At 34.2% G+C, this 14,957-nt stretch overlaps 1 protein-coding gene across 1 annotated transcript; it reads right to left on the bottom strand.

Moving 5' to 3' along the window:
- Positions 1-2,592: 2,592 nt before the first annotated feature.
- On the bottom strand, positions 2,593-4,086 carry LOC113002749 (putative nuclease HARBI1). The gene is made up of 4 exons (XM_039446240.1): positions 3,908-4,086; positions 3,439-3,696; positions 3,142-3,357; positions 2,593-3,030 (listed from the first exon to the last, which is right to left on the bottom strand). Exons 1-4 carry the CDS (start codon positions 3,987-3,989, stop codon positions 2,606-2,608), a joined length of 981 nt encoding a protein of 326 aa, XP_039302174.1. The 5' UTR covers positions 3,990-4,086; the 3' UTR covers positions 2,593-2,605.
- Between the last annotated feature and the right edge of the window lie 10,871 nt (positions 4,087-14,957).

Below are 14,957 nucleotides of genomic sequence, written 5' to 3'. Positions count from 1 at the left end.
CGGCTGTGTGAATGCGTGTGCGCGTGAGTGTATGTGTGTATGTGTGTGTGCCTGACTTGTTTGGACCTGTTTGATCCTGTGCGATCCTATGTCGTGCACGACTTAAATGTTATGCTACAGAACAGTTCCGATGGAGATATATTTAAAATGATATCAGCCTTTGCCTTTTGGTCAGCTAACTCCCATGTCGGAATATCCTGTTCTGCTTGCGGACGAGTCTTCATGCCATTTACATATAACCACCGTTCATTACGTACAAGGACTGCTTGCATTTGCATTTTCCAAGTGTCGTAATTATTTTTGGATAAATGCTCTATTTGTGCAACGTGCATAGACATTGTAGTCGTTCGTTAATTTTTACGTGCCGTGCAAAAAAGAGATAACTTAACCTCACTTTTGTATTACAACTTGTTACGGTTGTATTTGTCTAAGGATCCGTAAAATAACACAATAGATATATCTATTCGGGACTCTGGGCCCATAACCTATTAGTTATAAACACTTTATTGTGCACGAATTTACAAAGAGCTTTTATTTATATCCTAAAACGTATTGAGCGTACAAGCGCGTGGCACAAGAAGAGAGTAGGGACTTACAGAAGTGAGAGGGGAACAGGTTTAAGCGCGAAGGCAAGGTTAGTGCCAACATTAACATTAGTAACTAATATCTAGCGAGTGTTGCCAATACATAATATAAACTAAAAAGAAACAATTATTAAAACCAATAGATATTGTCATTTTTTTATATAGAATGAACAACGCAATTGATAATGAAGACTTTGAAAATAATCCCGGTGTATCAAATAATCTTGAGTCTGCTGAAAATGTACAAACTGTACGAACAGAAGAATTACAAACACATCAAACTAGAATACGACAAAATACTACCAGTTCATATATAAATAAATGTCAAGCAGTTTTAGATACATACATTTCTGAAAGGAGTAATGAAAAACAACGTAATGAAAATATACAAATACAGATTCTACAAGAATTTAAAAATATTGCAAAAACTCAAGAAGATTTTGTTAACTCCGCAAAAATACAATGGGCCATATCAAATGCTAAAAAAGATGAAAATATTAAAGTTCTTAAAGAAATTGCAAAAAATATTGAACAAATTGTTACATTTCCGTTCAGAACAACTGTTTAATTTTTATTAGTAGTATATGTATAATAATATTTATCCATTAACGTATTCATAACACTTTGAAAGAAGTTAAAATACTATTCCCATATTTCTATATATTTTTTTGGTTTTTTGTATATTTTATTAAGTACATTATTTGTCACATTTGATACAGTTTAATATAAAGTCTGAGTTAATGGCTGCGTTTAGCAGAAAAAGCTGCTTTGTAACTGTTGAAAATTCTTTAATCTGATTGATTTGCGCACTTAGATCCGGCAGGAACCAAGGGCAAAAACTAATAGTATTAAATAATTTTATAACAGTTGCAAAGCTGCTTTTTCTGCTGAAAGCAGTCAATATGTATATTATTTAAGGAAAGTTTCTGTTTAATTATGTTGAATTTTAATAACAAACTTTAATCTCTAAAAAATGTTTATAATATTTTAAAGAATTTTTAGTAAATATTAAATTTTTTATTTTTAATACTACCAAAAATATTTTAGTATTGCTTTGTTTAAAAAGTTTATGTTTGATACTAAAGTAAAATATTTAGTTTTTGTTATGAAAAATAATATATATAACACGAGTGATAATGTTCCTATAAAGTTCCTATTAAAATTAAGTTAAAATATAACTTTTAGTTAAAATACAATTAAATTTTTTTAAAGAGATTTGTTCTTTTTTATAAGAAAAATTACATATGTATGCGAAATGTAAATTTAAATTTGTAGGTGCCGTGGCTAGTACGCACTTCCGAATCGATAAATCAACACAAGATAAAAATTCATATATTAATAGGAAACATACTTTTTAATTCATATGCAAGGTGTAGTGAATTACAAACTAAGAAATTTTTAGATGTGTTTATTGTATAATACACTAGTACTTGTGTACTTTTCAGCGCTTTGATTAATTATATGTTATAAAACCTCAATTTTATAATATAAAGTAAATAAATATGCAAAAAACAAAGTATTTTTATTTCAAAGTTTTACATGCTAGTATACAAGTAAATATACAGGGTGATTCAGAACGACCCATGTGTCCCTGTAAAGACGTATTCTTGAATAAATTCTGAGACGATTTTTCCTGTACGAAAATTTTGTCCGACGCTTACTTTTTGAATAATAAGAGGATAAAGTTAGCGAATCACAGGTCGTGTATACATGGTAGACAAAAGCGCCGCAACTCATCGTTCAGGGTAAGCGCCCGCGTCGGACGATGAATTGCGGCGCTTTTGTCTACCATGTGTACACGGCCCGTGATTTGCTAACTTTATCCTCTTATTATTCAAAAAGTAAGCGTCGGACAAAATTTTCGTACAGGAAAAATCGTCTCAGAATTTATTCAAGAATACGTCTTTACAGGAACACATGGGTCGTTCTGAATCACCCTGTATATGTATAATATTAAATAGAAAGATATGCAAAAATAAAATATAATATAATTATAATAACTTTTCTGTTTGTCATGCGAATTAACCGTAAATACTTATGTCTTGAGCAATTAATTGACGACACAACTCATCTCGTAAAATGCGGCCATGTTCATTCCCAGGTATGATCTCATCATTATTATTTCTAATAATCTCGGCTTCTGGATCTGGATAATTATCTTCAAGAGGAGGTTCAAAGAATTCTACATCGCCTGCGCTTGCTAAATTATGTAAGACACAACAAGCGTGTATTATTTGCACCATACGCACAATATTTCTAAGTTTGAAATGATATAATTGTCTGAATCTTTGTTTTAAAATGCCGAAGGCATTTTCAACTACTACACGGCATGAACTTAATCGACTATTAAAATTTCTCTGCGCTCGTGTTAAATGTCCGTTGTCTCTGTATGGAACCATTAAATATTCCAAACAAGGATAAGCACTGTCTCCAACTATATAAGAACCTCCTAAAATATTTTAAAATATTTTATTTACATAAATATTAGGAATAATTTTTTTTATATAAGTACTTAAAATAAGTGAAATAATTACATATTTGATAGTGTATTACTAACTTAAACAAATATCCTGAAGACATTCGTATAAATGAGATTCCCGAAAGACCCTTGCATCGTGCACAGATCCGGGATATCCAATAAACACGTCTAAAAATTTCAGTTTGTGATTCACTACACCTTGCATATGAATTGAAAAGTATTGTTTCCTATTAATATATGAATCTTTATCTTGTGTTGGTTTATCGATTCTGATGTGCGCACCATCCACAGCACCTATAAATTTAAATTTAAATTTGGCATATATATACGTAACGTTTGCACAAAAATATTACATAAAATAAAAATAGATCATACCAATAATTCTAGGAAATTGTTTTTTTCCAAGAAAATATGCCTTTGTTTCTTCTTTTTCTTGTAGTGTAGGAAATCTTATAATATGTGGAGCAAATTGCATTAAAAAGTTTGTTACCCTTGTTAAAAGTGTATACAATGTACTAATTGTAATATTAAACCGATCAGCTACATCTCTATATCCTGCGCTTTCGTGACCAAGAAACCACAAGTAACATAAAATGTGTTTTTCTGGTGAAATTGGTGCATATCCTGCATGTTCTACAATAATGGATAGATTTAAATAAATGTAACTACCAAATTTAACATATTAATAAAAACTAATTTAAATTACAATCTGTATTAAATAATCAATAGTGAACATTGCAATGTATAATAAATTTCTAACTTTGTAAATTATTAACAGTTGTTTTTCCTTCTATTTAAATAGTACATCGTGTACAACTATAAAGTATGTATTATGTATACATACCTTGTAAAGACGTAAAAATTGGAGATATCGTCAACCGAGCGATAAGATCGTAAGCAACTTCTCGTGAAAGACGAAAATGCATTATAAAATCTTTTTCAATATAGTTTCGAACAACAGTTTCTATATAATTATTAACTTTAATATGTTGATTTCGTTGTATAATTATTAATCCTAATTGTAACATTTGTAGTATTTCGTCATCTAATATATAAACAAAAAGACAAAAATTGTAATTTAATCAAAATCAATTCAATAAATATGTATAATATATTAATATATATTGAAAAGATACATTCCAAAACATTTCCGAGGGGAAAATTTTACTCAAAAATATATAATGTATATAATATATTTACGTTAAAAATCAGTAATGTTTCTGTCATCGAGATACATATCTAGAAATTTTTAAAGATATTTAAGAAGCAAGTTTAAATTTTAAAAAATTTAAGAAGTTAAAAATTGTCAATTTTTAAATGAAATTATTAACAATAAGTGACTATAACTTCATATTTTTTTGTTACATCTTTCCAACATTATTTACCTCAAATTTTTTCAGATTTTTTAAAAATAGGCGTCAATGTTAAAATATTAAAAATATAATTTTTTTATTTTAATATTGACACTTATTTTTTAAAAACTTTGAGGTAAATAATGCTGAAAACATGTAATAAAAAAAATATGAAGTTAGTCACTTAGTAATTTCATTTGAAAATTAACACTTTTAAACTTCTTGAATTTTTTAAAATTCGAACTTTTATCTTACAAATTTCTAGATTTGTATTTTAATGACTGAAATATATATCATTAATTTTTTTATAATTTTTTATGAATCAAAAGTATAAAAAAAATATATAATTAAATAATTGTGTATTTATTTGTTAATATCACAATAGCAAAGGACAGCGGGTTTTAAAACTTGATGAAAATTGTTCTTTTATTGAGGGCTAAAGATTAATGTATGATAAAAATCTATTTTGGGATGGGGGCACATATTTCATATATAAATCCGGCTATACCCTTTATAGTATAATACATACATACATACATACATATATATATATATATATATATATATATATATATATATATAATTTTATAAATTTCTACATACCGTCATGATCGTATAATATAAATGGAGGTATTGGAGCTAATGGCAAAATAATTTCATCATCGAGTATATCCATTATTATTATATTTATTTCTGTTATGTGTAATTAGTGCACACTTTAACGTTCGAGTTGTTTCGTACAAATAACTAAATAAATCAGTACACTTTTCATATTACTAGTGAACTCACTAGAATTTAAGTGCAAAAAGTGTATGCAACACGAACAAACCTATATATAAATAATCTGTCATAGCTGTTCAGTATAACAAATAAATATGTTAGAGAATCCGAACAAAATATTGCCAACAGCGTCATCTTACAGGAAGTAGTCAAACCGCAAAACTTTTAAGGCTCCTGAGTACTCGCCGCAGCCATATTGAACTCGTGACGTCAGAAGCAAGAAATTGCGTGAAATGACAAGTAATTTTTTCCAACGTGCCATTTGTAAATAAAGCCAATTTGAATAAAACAGACTAATCAAATAGCTTTAAAACGTTTCTAAATATCAGTCAAGACTATTTTTTCGTTATTTTTGCCTTCTTTATTCTTTATTTTCGTTTAGCAATCAGTAAAAGACGTAAAAAGCACGTAAAGTAACGCCTGTTCAGACAAGAAAACACACGGATAGCTATTGAAAAGAGTGACAAATGTGCTTTTATGTATAAAATTCAAAGAAACTTTACTCGCAGTCCATTTTTACGTATTTGATAAATGCGAGATAAGTCATATTTTCGCAATGAAACACATAATAACAAAATGACAACATGCACGACAACATCTCATCGTCAATCTGTCACGTTTCACGTGTATTAGTTCTAATTTTGTCCGCAACGGAATGTCGCTAACACGGAGTTAACACGGAGTTTTCGGCTAAGGAGTCAGAAGCCTTAAAGCAACCTACGTATTTTGATTTGATGTCAAGATGAGAGAAATGTCTAGAAGAGAATAGAGTATTATGGCCACTACAGCTATCTCTATTATCTCCGTTATTAAGTGATGAATTTTTACAATTGCTTACGGAATTATTCATTTAATAACTCACCATTTTTCAGTGACACTAATATGCTAATACACAGTAGCTAACAATAGTTATAAAGCATTTTTACTTTTGATCACTTCAACATTTTTTTAAAGTTTTATTTTATCATTTAATTACACATACTTCTTTATTGTTCTTTAACTTAAGCATATTGTCACACGAATATATGTATGTACACTCAAGTTTTTTTTTTTTTATTGAAGTTTGTATTTAGCTGTATACATTTTGAATTATGCAAAATTAAATAATAACATAGGACTTTGTTAATATGTCTCTTTAAGGATCCTGCATTCTTCCAATAAAAATTTGGATTTCACTCAAATGCGCTGAATCTTCGGCAAATGATAAGCTTTGGGTGGCCATTTGAACTGTATCATTATTATTATAAAGGTGAAACAAGAACCTCAGAACCTTGAACAAACCCATACAGCACAGAGAGATTGCAAGAACATTGCAGAATGATTTCATTGAAACATTGTAATATTACATTTTGATTGCAAAACATTGCTGCAACATTGCTGGAAGATTGCAGCAACATTAAGATGTTCGCTTTTTGAAATATTGCATTGAAACATCCCATTTTTCCAAAATATTCACATAAATATTATTACATCACATAATTCCAATAAACAAAACAATATTTGTGTAATATTTTAAAAAACATTTTTCGCAAAAAAAAATTTCGGAAATATTTTTTTCGGAAATTTCCAAGCGGTCATTCATCCAAGTCGCGACTCCGCTGAACGTTGTTTGACCTCCGTGATCGCTGCGAACTGATTCCTCAAGATGACCTGTGAACACTTGATGCTGATATGTGTATATAACTGATAGATCAGATCAATATACGTTATCGAAAAAATGAAATATGTATAATTAAAGCACAATATTTATATAAACAAATATAAAACTATAATTTTTTTTACTAATTTTGCAAATGCAGAATAGCATCTGGAATAACTTTTCTATTATTTGTTTAAATAAGATGCAATTAGAAAACATGTATCAATATAATACAATAATTAAATTAAATATAAAAAAATTATTATTTAAAAAACAATTAAAAAATATTGTTTATTCATTGGGCTGTAAATCGAGATTTCTTCATATATGGACTTCATATATTTCATCTATTGATATAAATATTTATGTTTCTTAACAATACTATGATGCACACAGCACCACGGGACCACGTGCCCTTTTCTAGACGTCTTAGAATCAACATTTGAAGGATGTCTGCAGAAGTCTATGCAAAGTCGATTTGCAGTCAACTTTGAAAGCCTGACATGGATGAGTCGACTTACAGTCGATATATGGACGGTTATATTTTTAGGGAATGTAGAGATTCAGCGGAAAATTTAGTAACGTCGCTCGACCTTAGTTTGAATAATTATGGATGAGTTAAATTAATATATTATTATACGCAAATATTCTGCTTTGGCTCTTTATTGCCACTACTTTATTAAAAAATTATGATATTGCAATGTTTCCGGAATATTACTGGCATATGCGATGTTGCAGGCATATTGTTAATTTATGTTTCTGCAATGTCTCCGTAATATTGCATTGCAATCTGCAACATTGCAACGTTGCTGCAATGTTCCTGGAATTTTCTGTGCTGTATGGGAATTGACTGCTGCGAGTTTGAAGGAGATCGCGCGATTGATTGGAAAATCTACGGCGGGAACAAAAGCCGAATTATTAACTCGAATATTATCCGTCCGAGAACATATTTCGCGGGGAAAGGGAAGGTGGGCAATTGAGCATCTTGCGAATGGCGACTTATCGAATGTTAAGTCCTTGTAGAAGAAGAGGAGGGAGTGTAATCCTTGCAATGTTATTTGGAATACTCTGAAGGATTAAATTTTACACATATAAAATAAATATTTAAAAACAAAAACTCGATTAGTTACATGACATAAATGATAATACACATAAAATAAAATGTAGATAAAATGAAATGAAATTGGTGTATCATTAGATTTGATTGGCAGTATGCATATTTTAGATACAGGTCTCTTAAAAAATCGCCCTTTGTTTCGAAACGGAAAATGAAATCGTGGCGTACGGTCGCATTCTTCGTGCAACTCGCCCAATTCGCGGGATGGCGCCTCCTCTCTTAAGCGATCTTTTCGCGAAATCAATAAATCACTCTATATATCACCGTGGCGCTAAGGATATCCGGGAAGGGAGCGCTCACGGTTCCCGTTTTCTGCGCAGATTTAACGACGCGAGTTGTTCGTTTCCGGTTTCTTCTTCCTTCTTCTTCTTCGAACTTTCGGAGCAACAACACGCATTCTGGCCGTATGCAAGTTTTCCGGTGACTCGTCAATTCTCTAAGATCGCGATCGCAAGACTATACTCACGCGAGTAACAGTTTTAATGATCAAGTCAATCGACAGTGCGATTTCGCAAGTGAGGAAAAAGCCGGAACAAACACTCGTGTGCTTCAAACCGGCTCGCGTCCGCCTTCGTTTGAGAGCGCGTCGATATCGTGATCAAGGTACAACGCGGCAGCAAACTCACGCTGGCCGCTGTTGCTCTGAAGATTCTCCGGTTGGCAAGCATTGAACAGAAGTGATTTCCATAAACCTGCCCTCCGCAATCTCACGCGTGGTAGAAGTTTGTTCATAAGATCTCCGGTGGCAAGATCTCTCGGCGCGCGCCATTGCGATCTACGGTGGCAAAATTTTTTTTTGAATGCGCCATTGCCACGTGGCGCAGAACTGTGTCGAATCTAAAGATCATACCACTCTGGTTATAATTATTTGGATAAATATATCGAATAAGGGAAACAGCCCTGATAACCTTAATCTTGACATATGTTGTCAAAGTCATGACCCTAAGTAACGTCTAATAAATTTTAGCCGTCGCTCGTCTTTCGTTAAAAAGTTATAATCATAAAAAGTTTAAGAAAATTAAAAGTAATAACTACACATATACTTATATGTACACATAAAAATGTGGTACAGAGAACGCGTGGGCGGAAGAGGGGTTCCGTCCTTCCCCTTGCACCCTCTCCCTATATTTTTTCTAATCGAATTTTTATTTAAAAGAGTTTATCCTTTTGATGATAGAATTGATGCATTTTTTAAAATTATGGAAGATACATATCTACTTAGTAATAATATTGATGAATAAAGTATGTGTATAAAACTAAAATTGGTAAAAAAAACTCTGAAAAATTCAAATATTCACATGTAGTATAGAGAACGCGTGGGCGGGGAAGGAGCTTTGTCCCTCCCGCTATACCTACTTTCTGTATTTTTTCTAACATAACCTAACCTAACTCTATTTTAGTTGTAATTTGGTCAAGAATATCCAATTGACCACGTTGCAACATTAGATTTAAAATTAAACTAAAATAAAATTAGGAATTAGGTTGAGTTAGGAAAAATGCGGAAAAGGGGTGCAAGAAAAGATTTTCTGTACACGTAAAAATTTTTCCTAACCCAATCCATAATTTCAAATCTAACATTACAAATTTCGACAAAAATAGGGGTAGGTTAGGTTAGAAAAAATACGGGGAGGGGCTCCGCACCTCCCCCGCTCACGCGTTCTCTGTACCACATTTTTATATGTATATATGAGTATATGTGAATATATGTGAGTATATATGTAGTTATTGCTTTTAATTTTCATAAACTTTTTATGATTATAACTTTTTAACGAAGAGCGAGCGATGGCTAAAACTTGTTGGATGTTACTCAGGATCATGACCTTAACAACATATATCAAGATCAAAGTCATCGGGGCTGCCTCCCGTATTCGATATATTTACTATTATTTGTAATTGTGGGAATATTTGTGAATATATTTTGACAGTCTGACAATCGTGAATTTGCATAACAATTATTTTGTCAATCTCAATCTCCTACGCCCTGTAATCGTCACGATCCTTATCGTCTCATACAAGACGAGTACATGCACCTACTTTGTTCGTCCTTTTTATCCTTCATCCCTTTATCCAAAGAACAAAGTGCGGTGATCTACGATCCAGCGCTCACATAAAAGTGTTAGTCCTTTGAGCCGGACTAAGAGATCAAACGACCGGACTGAAAGATAAGACGATCAAACTAAGTGATCGTAAGCCAGTAAATAATACCGGATGCTAAAGAAGTCAAGATGAGCGATCTTATCGCCATGCAACAAACGTGATCGTGCGTTGGATAATTTAAAAAAAATCGATTGGAATAATTATACTCCGGCCAAAATCCGCACGCGGATGGCATCTCTCAAGGACACATGGAACCAGTACCTTCAAGGTCACGCTGCCATTCTGAAGGCCTACCCGTTGGACAAACGAGAGAAGATCGATTATTTCCAAGAGGATCAACTGCATATTCACGAGGACACCTACCACACCACCATGGACTACATAGCTAATTGTCTAGAGGAAGTCGAGCCTAGCGTATGTGCGAACCAGTCTATCAACAGCTCAACGGTACATTGCGACCATTCGCCGTTGTCCTTAAGACATCTTCCCGCAATTCAATTGCCTCCGTTCTCAGGCAAGTGGAACGAGTGGGAGAGTTTCCGGGATCGTTTTACATTACTTATTATTCCAAATCGGGAGCTTTCAGATTTTACGCAAATACACTTTCTCGCGGTATATTTAACCGAAAGCGCGCGTGATGCGATTGCCAGTCTAACGATTACTGTCGACAATTTTGAAATTGCCTGGAAAGCGGTCACGGCACGATTCAAAAATAAACGTCAAATGATCAATGTACACGTATCGACATTGTTTAATTTACCTAGCATGTCACACAAATCGCTTTCAGATTTGCATGCGTTGCGCGACAAAGCCGACAAAGCAATCGCCGCGTTGAAACGACTTAAGCGCACCTCTGGGGGTCTATCATGTAACATTTCCCCTAGGGCGGAAACGTGAAAAGTGAAAAGTTTCACGTGAACTGCACGATCATGTACGATTCTACGGAATCATGTAACTCACTCATGAGCGGAAATATGAACTTTTTCACGTGAACTTTTTCGCCTTCAGCCGTGATGGCGAAAGGTGAAAATTTAAGGAATTAATAAATTGTATATATTTTGAAATAAGAATGAAAGTGTGGTAACAGTGTGGTAACAGTTTGAAGAGATATTATTGAAGAGGTTAATCTTTTTGGTATTGCATTACGTTGATAGGATAAAGTAATGTACATACATAAATAAAAATAATGCTTTTGTGATATAATTAGGTTTGATATTTATATTTGACAAATTGATATTTTGATAATTATATAGAATGATGCTTCATCAAATGCAAATTTAGATAAAAATATATTTTAACGCGTTTTGATACACAATGATATAAGAAAGGTGCGTCTTGTGAAATAAAATATTAATCAATCATGTAAGTGTTTATAACTTATAAATTTGGAAAATACATGTGTGAGCGGAGAATTCAGTTTTGATCAAAGTCCGTATTCTAAATTATTCAATATTTTTTAATTAAACAAAGTTAAATTTAATGACTAATAAATTTAATTTACTTTAAAATTTGCATAAATATAAAACTAAATTAAAGTTATTTTTAAAAAAACATTGTATTAAATTACAATGTAATTTTTAGAATTAGATTACTACATAATAAAATAGTTGTTACAATATATGGATTATCAAAAATAAATTTAATATATATTATATTTGTAAAATAAGTTTATGCATTATAACTAAGAAATATTGCTATTTATTTATGAATATATTTTTTTACACTTTTTTTTTCATATAATTAAATTTTTACAGTAAAAGTTATACTATAAAAGCAGGTAAAAACCTTTTTCACGATCGCTTGATAGTTGCGATGACAGATTCGAGCCTCTAAAGGTGAATTTCGGAACGCAACCTAAACTTCCGCGCATTATCCATACATAATTGCTGTGCGTGAAAAGATTCACGTAAACTCTCTATGAGTGAAAAATGAAAAAATGAAAAGTGAAAAGTGAAACGTGAAAAGTTCCACGTGAAATTACATGATTGACCCCCTGACGACATGTTAAACGACATTTTAGTTTATTGCGTTTCTCTAAAACTTGACACTGCGACGCGTCGACCATGGAAACTTAAATTTAACGATGACTCTTCCCCCGCGACTTATACCAATTCGATAAATTTTGTATCCTTACGTGCTATTGCACTTGAAAAACTCAAGCCAACATCAAAAACATATTCGGATCACAAGTTTACCCGCATCCGCCGTGCCAGAGCCGACGTGCTCTTTTTGTCAAAAGCGTCACTTCTTAAATAAGTGTTCCAAATTTCTCGACAAGAGTCTGAGTCAACGTCGAGAATTTGTTAAACAACATAAACGCTGCTTGAATTGCTTAAGTACAAAATACTCTCTTTCAGAGTGCAAGAGTAAACTTACGTATCGTCAGTGCCAAGAGAAGCACCATACAATGTTGCACATTGACTTGCTCTCTTCGTCTAACTCGAATCAAGCTGTTCTGGTAGCTCAATAGACATCATCTACCGCGGACGCAATGATCAATGTACTTACTGCGACTTTGATTGAACCGTCCCCGGTTTTACTCGCAACCGCGAGAGTTGTCGTCAGCTCGCCGTCAGGACGCTCACTGACCGTCAGAGCCTTGTCCGGATCAGAAGTTTCATTTATAACAGAAAATCTAGTACAAATTTTGAAGCTACAACGCCTCCGGACGATGATATCAATTTCGGGCGTCAACGGTGTTAAAGTCGGCACCTATAAACACGCGGTTCAAATTCAAATCTCTCCGCGTAATAAGTTTGGACCGATGTTTGAGACTCTCGTGTTTGGTAAAAAATCGCTAATTGAGTACACTTCTTTACGTGCACAGTTCGAGGACTCATGGAAGCATTTAAAGCAACTAAATCTTGCGGATGACAATCCCACAGGTTCCAATTCCATTGATGTTCTAATTGGTGCTAACTTACACGACCAATTTTTTCTCAATAACAGTCGGAAAAGGGTGGTTAAACAACCGTGCTCCCGAAACACTCACTTTGGCTGGGTCATCTCCGGACCTACCTCTCCTCAAGTCTCTTTTTCTTGCTATTAAAGTTATGCATTGCACTCTCGAGAAAGAGCTCAGTAAATTCTGGAAAGTTGAAGAACTTCCACAACAGCGTACGCAATATATTGTGCGGCTCTTGTTCAAAAAGGGTCCGCCTATTGATATTGGTGATTTTCGCGATATCGCATGTTAGCCACCTTACATCAACGATTGAATCGTGATACCGATTTGAAAAAAGAGTATAGCTCATTCCTCACGGAATACAAACAACTCGACCATATGGAAAAAATTGTAGCTACCCTTGCTAATACGTAACTTTCAAACAATTTATATCCCACACCATGCAGTTGTAGGACAGTCATGTTTGACCATGCATATCAGGGTGGTTTTCAATGCCTCTAGTATCACAACTAATGATACTTCACTCAACTCGCACCTATTGCCAGGTCCCAAGTTGCAAACCAACATTTTCAAAGTCCTTTTACATTGGCAACAATATTAATATGTCTACACGGTAGATATTGCCAAAATGTATAGGCAAATTCTGATAGATTCTTGTGACCGAAACTATCAGCGCATTCTATGGAAGGCTGAAGACGGAACAACGCTACAAGAATACCGGTTGCGAACCATGACTTATGGCACCGTCTCAGCTCCCTATCTTACGCTAAGAGTCATTCAGCAGTTTCTCTATGATAAAGAAGAAGCTTATCCTCTTGCTCTCTCAATTTTACGTGATCACATTTATATCGACGATGTCCTCTTTGGGGCCGAGGACATCCCTCTATTGCGTCACACTCGTGACCAAGTGTGCTCACTATTACAGTGCGGTGGATTTAACCTTCGGAAATGAGCTAGCAACCACTCGGCGTTGCTGGCCGACATTTCAACAGACAATCATGGGTTAGCCTATACTAAGGATCTCAAACACGACAAAAGTCTGAGCGTTCTCGGAATTAGTTGGAATCCCGCTCTTGATGTGTTCCAATTTCAAGTATCGTTGCCGGAGTTTCTCCCTCATACGAAACGCGCTATTCTCTCTACAATAGCCAAATTATTTGACCCTTTAGGATGGGTCACTCCGGTCACAATAATCGCAAAGATTTTCATGCAACAGGTGTGGCGACTCAAGCTCGAGTGGGATAATGACATTCCCAAACAGACAATGGCTCAATGAGAGACCATTTATCGCAAACTCGTCTCTCTCGACGGTTTACAGCTGTCACGATGGGTTCACCGCGGATCCAACATCAAGCATTTCGAAATTCACGGTTTTGCTGATGCTTTTTCAGCTTATGCCGCAGCCGTTTACATCAGTGTAACCTCACTCTCCGGCAAGATCACGACTACATTGCTAGCCGGAAAATTGAAAGTAGCTCCCATTAAGCCAATAAGCATTCCTCGACTCAAGCTCTTAGTAGCTGTCTTGCTCGCTCGTCTCATCGAGTTGGTTCAAAACGCACTCAAATTAACGGATCTCGTCTGTCACTGCTGAACAGACGCGACCGTTGTTCTAGCCTGGCTAAGCCAGCATAACAGCAAATGGAAGACGTTTGTGTCGCATCGTAACTGTAGTCCAATCAAAAGTGCCTAAAGCTAAATGGCATCATATACTCTCCGAAAATAATCCTGCAAACTGTGCCTCACGGGGGCTCTTAAGCCAGGATCTTGCATCCTTCTCACTATGGTGGCAAAGTCCTCACTGGCTTAAGCTCGTGCCCTCTGACTGGCCGACTGCGATTCTTCCTCAACTCGAGGAAACTCAACAAGAGGCAAAACCGATTCAGGCTCACCTCACGCAAACTGAGGAGCCCTAGGATTTAGCTTCTCGATACTCTGAGTAGCTCAAACTTATCAGAGTCACCGCTTACGACATTCGTTTTGGCAATAGATGTCGAGGACTTT

The sequence above is a fragment of the Solenopsis invicta genome, chromosome 2 (genome assembly GCF_016802725.1).
Source record: "Solenopsis invicta isolate M01_SB chromosome 2, UNIL_Sinv_3.0, whole genome shotgun sequence".
In the NCBI taxonomy this organism is placed as follows: Eukaryota; Metazoa; Arthropoda; class Insecta; order Hymenoptera; family Formicidae; genus Solenopsis; species Solenopsis invicta.
This window is presented reverse-complemented; position numbering and strand designations above follow the sequence as displayed.